Source organism: Sinocyclocheilus grahami, unplaced genomic scaffold (genome assembly GCF_001515645.1).
Source record: "Sinocyclocheilus grahami isolate Dianchi unplaced genomic scaffold, SAMN03320097.WGS_v1.1 scaffold11719.1, whole genome shotgun sequence".
In the NCBI taxonomy this organism is placed as follows: domain Eukaryota; kingdom Metazoa; phylum Chordata; class Actinopteri; order Cypriniformes; family Cyprinidae; genus Sinocyclocheilus; species Sinocyclocheilus grahami.
The window spans coordinates 1-2,600 of NW_015513993.1; the positions used below are offsets into that span (position 1 = coordinate 1).

Below are 2,600 nucleotides of genomic sequence, written 5' to 3' on the forward strand. Positions count from 1 at the left end.
ATACATACATACATACATACAGTATATACATACACACACATACATACATACATACATACATATATATATAACTTGAATGCAATGTATGCTTCTTTGGATAAAATCATCTGCCAAGTGCATGAATGTAAATGTAAATAAAACATGAAGACATCTATGTACCTGGAACAGAGCTTTGGATGCATCATAGTCCAGTATATCCTCATGAACTCTTGGCTCAGACTTGAGAGCCGTTCTGTAATCTCCAAACAGAATGGGGTCTCTCATGGCTGAATCGAGGTCTGATCTGAAGTGCTCTTCAATCAGATTCTTTATATGCCCCTGGACCTATAGAGAGCAAAGTCGTGGCATGTTACAATAATTGTGTAGTTTAAGATGGTGACAATTACAGGTTTTTGTAACATGCTACTTTTTAAAAATAACTATTTAAAAATATTTTCTATAAATATTACAGATATATTTATATACAGTATTTATAGAAGTTATTACATTATTATAAGCTACAGGAAGCAAGCATACCGTAATTTTGTCAGTTTCATTGATAAGTCTGTCATGGAAGACTCTTAAGCATTCATTTCTCCATACACGGACAAACTGGGTGACTGTACAGAACCTGGTGAGGGAGTTAACACATGCTTATTATTAAAATAAACATGTCACAACCTGGTCATAAAAGACACTGCATAGTGTTGAATAGTGAAGCATAGTGGTATAGAGTATTAAATGGTATAGAGGGGTATAGAGCAGTGGTTCTCAACCTATTTGAGTATAACACTCAAAGGCTCCCAATATAATATAATATTAACATAACTTTAACTATAATAAATCTATTAACTATAATATATTAACAGAAACTAAACAATACTTAAAAAATAGCTATTGAGAGTAAAAAAAATAATTACATCTTGATTGTGTTTTTATTAGCATTTTCTGTATATTAGATTTGTTTCAATATATTAATAATATCATTAAAATTAATTACATTAGATTAATAATAACAACAACAACAACAATTATTATTATTATTGCAAACATCAAACTATAAAGAACTTCCTCAGTTTTTTCTAATTTATTTGAATTATGAAACTCTTTACCTTTCAGGATTGGTCAACGTCAAGCCATGGTAGACTCTGGAGAGATCTCGCAGGTTAAAGATATAGTGGAACTTGGAAGGTGTTGGCGGTAGGTCCTTAATTATGGTTTTGTACAACTCCAGAGTACAGAAGGTTAACTTGTCACAGATGTTTTGAATGCATTCCTCAAAGGACTAAAAATACAATAGTAAAAATTCTGATTAAAATCTTTCATTTCATTTGTTCTGATATTGGGAGCTGAATTATTTCTCACACCTTGGTGTGTCCTTTAAGAATAGAACAGTAGATGAGATGCAGGGACTCCTCCTGAGGAAAGGGGATGTTGAACACACTAAAAAGAGAGATGAATCGAGGGTCCACTTCATTCCTACCGCCCCCTGCCTTTCCCATGGCTGCAATGAAGCCCAAGTCCTTTATGAGTTTATAGTTAAGTTCCTTTCCTCTGTCATACATGCCTCCCCTGTCCAACAGCAGCTTTAGAAGAGCTATAGGCTGCTGAGTGCCATATTCATCCACCTGAGATCAAACAAATGTGAATCCATAATGAGCAGTGAGGTGAAAGTTCAGTTTCTGATATGACCTATGGTATAAATCCATTCTTACCCTTGGCATGTTGAGGTCATCCATAAACACAAGGAGCCTTTTGCCCATTGGAGGACCATACGTGTCCTTGGTTCTCTTTTCAACACTTGCCTCCAGAGTCCTCTGCAGGTCCATAGATGTTGTTCTCGACGAGAAATTGATGATCATCATTATCTGGCAAAAGGTGCAGCTTGTTATCCTGTGTATTAAGGTCAACTAGAGTGCATTATTTTTTATTTTTAAACAGCTTGTGTGATAGTCATGGCAATGGACTTACAGTTGTATCTGTATTAAGATTACTCAGGAAGTTCTGGATGGTGGCAGTTTTAGAGGTGCCAGACTCTCCAACCAGCACCACTGGCCTTTTCACCTTCACCATCTGTTCCAACAGCCAATTAGCACGAGTGGTGTCCACTGTCGGGACTGATAGAGAGTAATGGATGAAGCAAGACTTCAGTGAAGCATACTGAATAAAAAGAAATACACTACCAGTCAAAAGTTTGGAATCGTTAAGATTGTTTTTAATGATTTTAAAAGAAGTCTCTAATGCATATGTTGAAAAGTTTTTGCTGCTTAAAATTTTATAGAAAGCATGATTTATTTTTTAAGATTCTTTGATAAAGAGAAAGTTCTAGTAACAAAAGTTTTTGGTAACATCTTAAATGTCTTTATTGTCAATGTATTCAAATTTCAACAAAAACATTAAGCAAAAACTGTTCAGTGTTTATCATAATAAGAAATGTTTCTTAAGCAACAAATCAGCATATTAGAAGGATTTCTGAAGGATCACATGGCACTGAGAACAGGAGCAATGGCTGCTGAAAATTATACTTTGCCATCACAGAAATAAATTACATTTTAAAATATATTAAAGTAGAGAACAGTTATTTTAAGTTGCAATTATATTTCACAATATTCCTTTTTTTT

General features: G+C 34.2%; 1 protein-coding gene across 1 annotated transcript in view; it reads right to left on the reverse strand.

Moving 5' to 3' along the window:
• Positions 1-159: 159 nt before the first annotated feature.
• The window catches only part of LOC107578735 (dynein heavy chain 10, axonemal-like), a gene marked incomplete at its 3' end in the record, with an annotated part of 3,103 nt that continues 662 nt past the window's right edge, over positions 160-2,600 (reverse strand). Inside the window, exons 3-8 of the mRNA XM_016264662.1 lie at positions 1,951-2,096; positions 1,695-1,847; positions 1,347-1,607; positions 1,092-1,264; positions 517-610; positions 160-324 (exon numbers count right to left, since the gene is read on the reverse strand). Of these exons, the coding sequence (XP_016120148.1) occupies positions 160-324; positions 517-610; positions 1,092-1,264; positions 1,347-1,607; positions 1,695-1,847; positions 1,951-2,096 (992 nt within the window). The remainder of the gene's footprint in view (positions 325-516; positions 611-1,091; positions 1,265-1,346; positions 1,608-1,694; positions 1,848-1,950; positions 2,097-2,600) is intronic.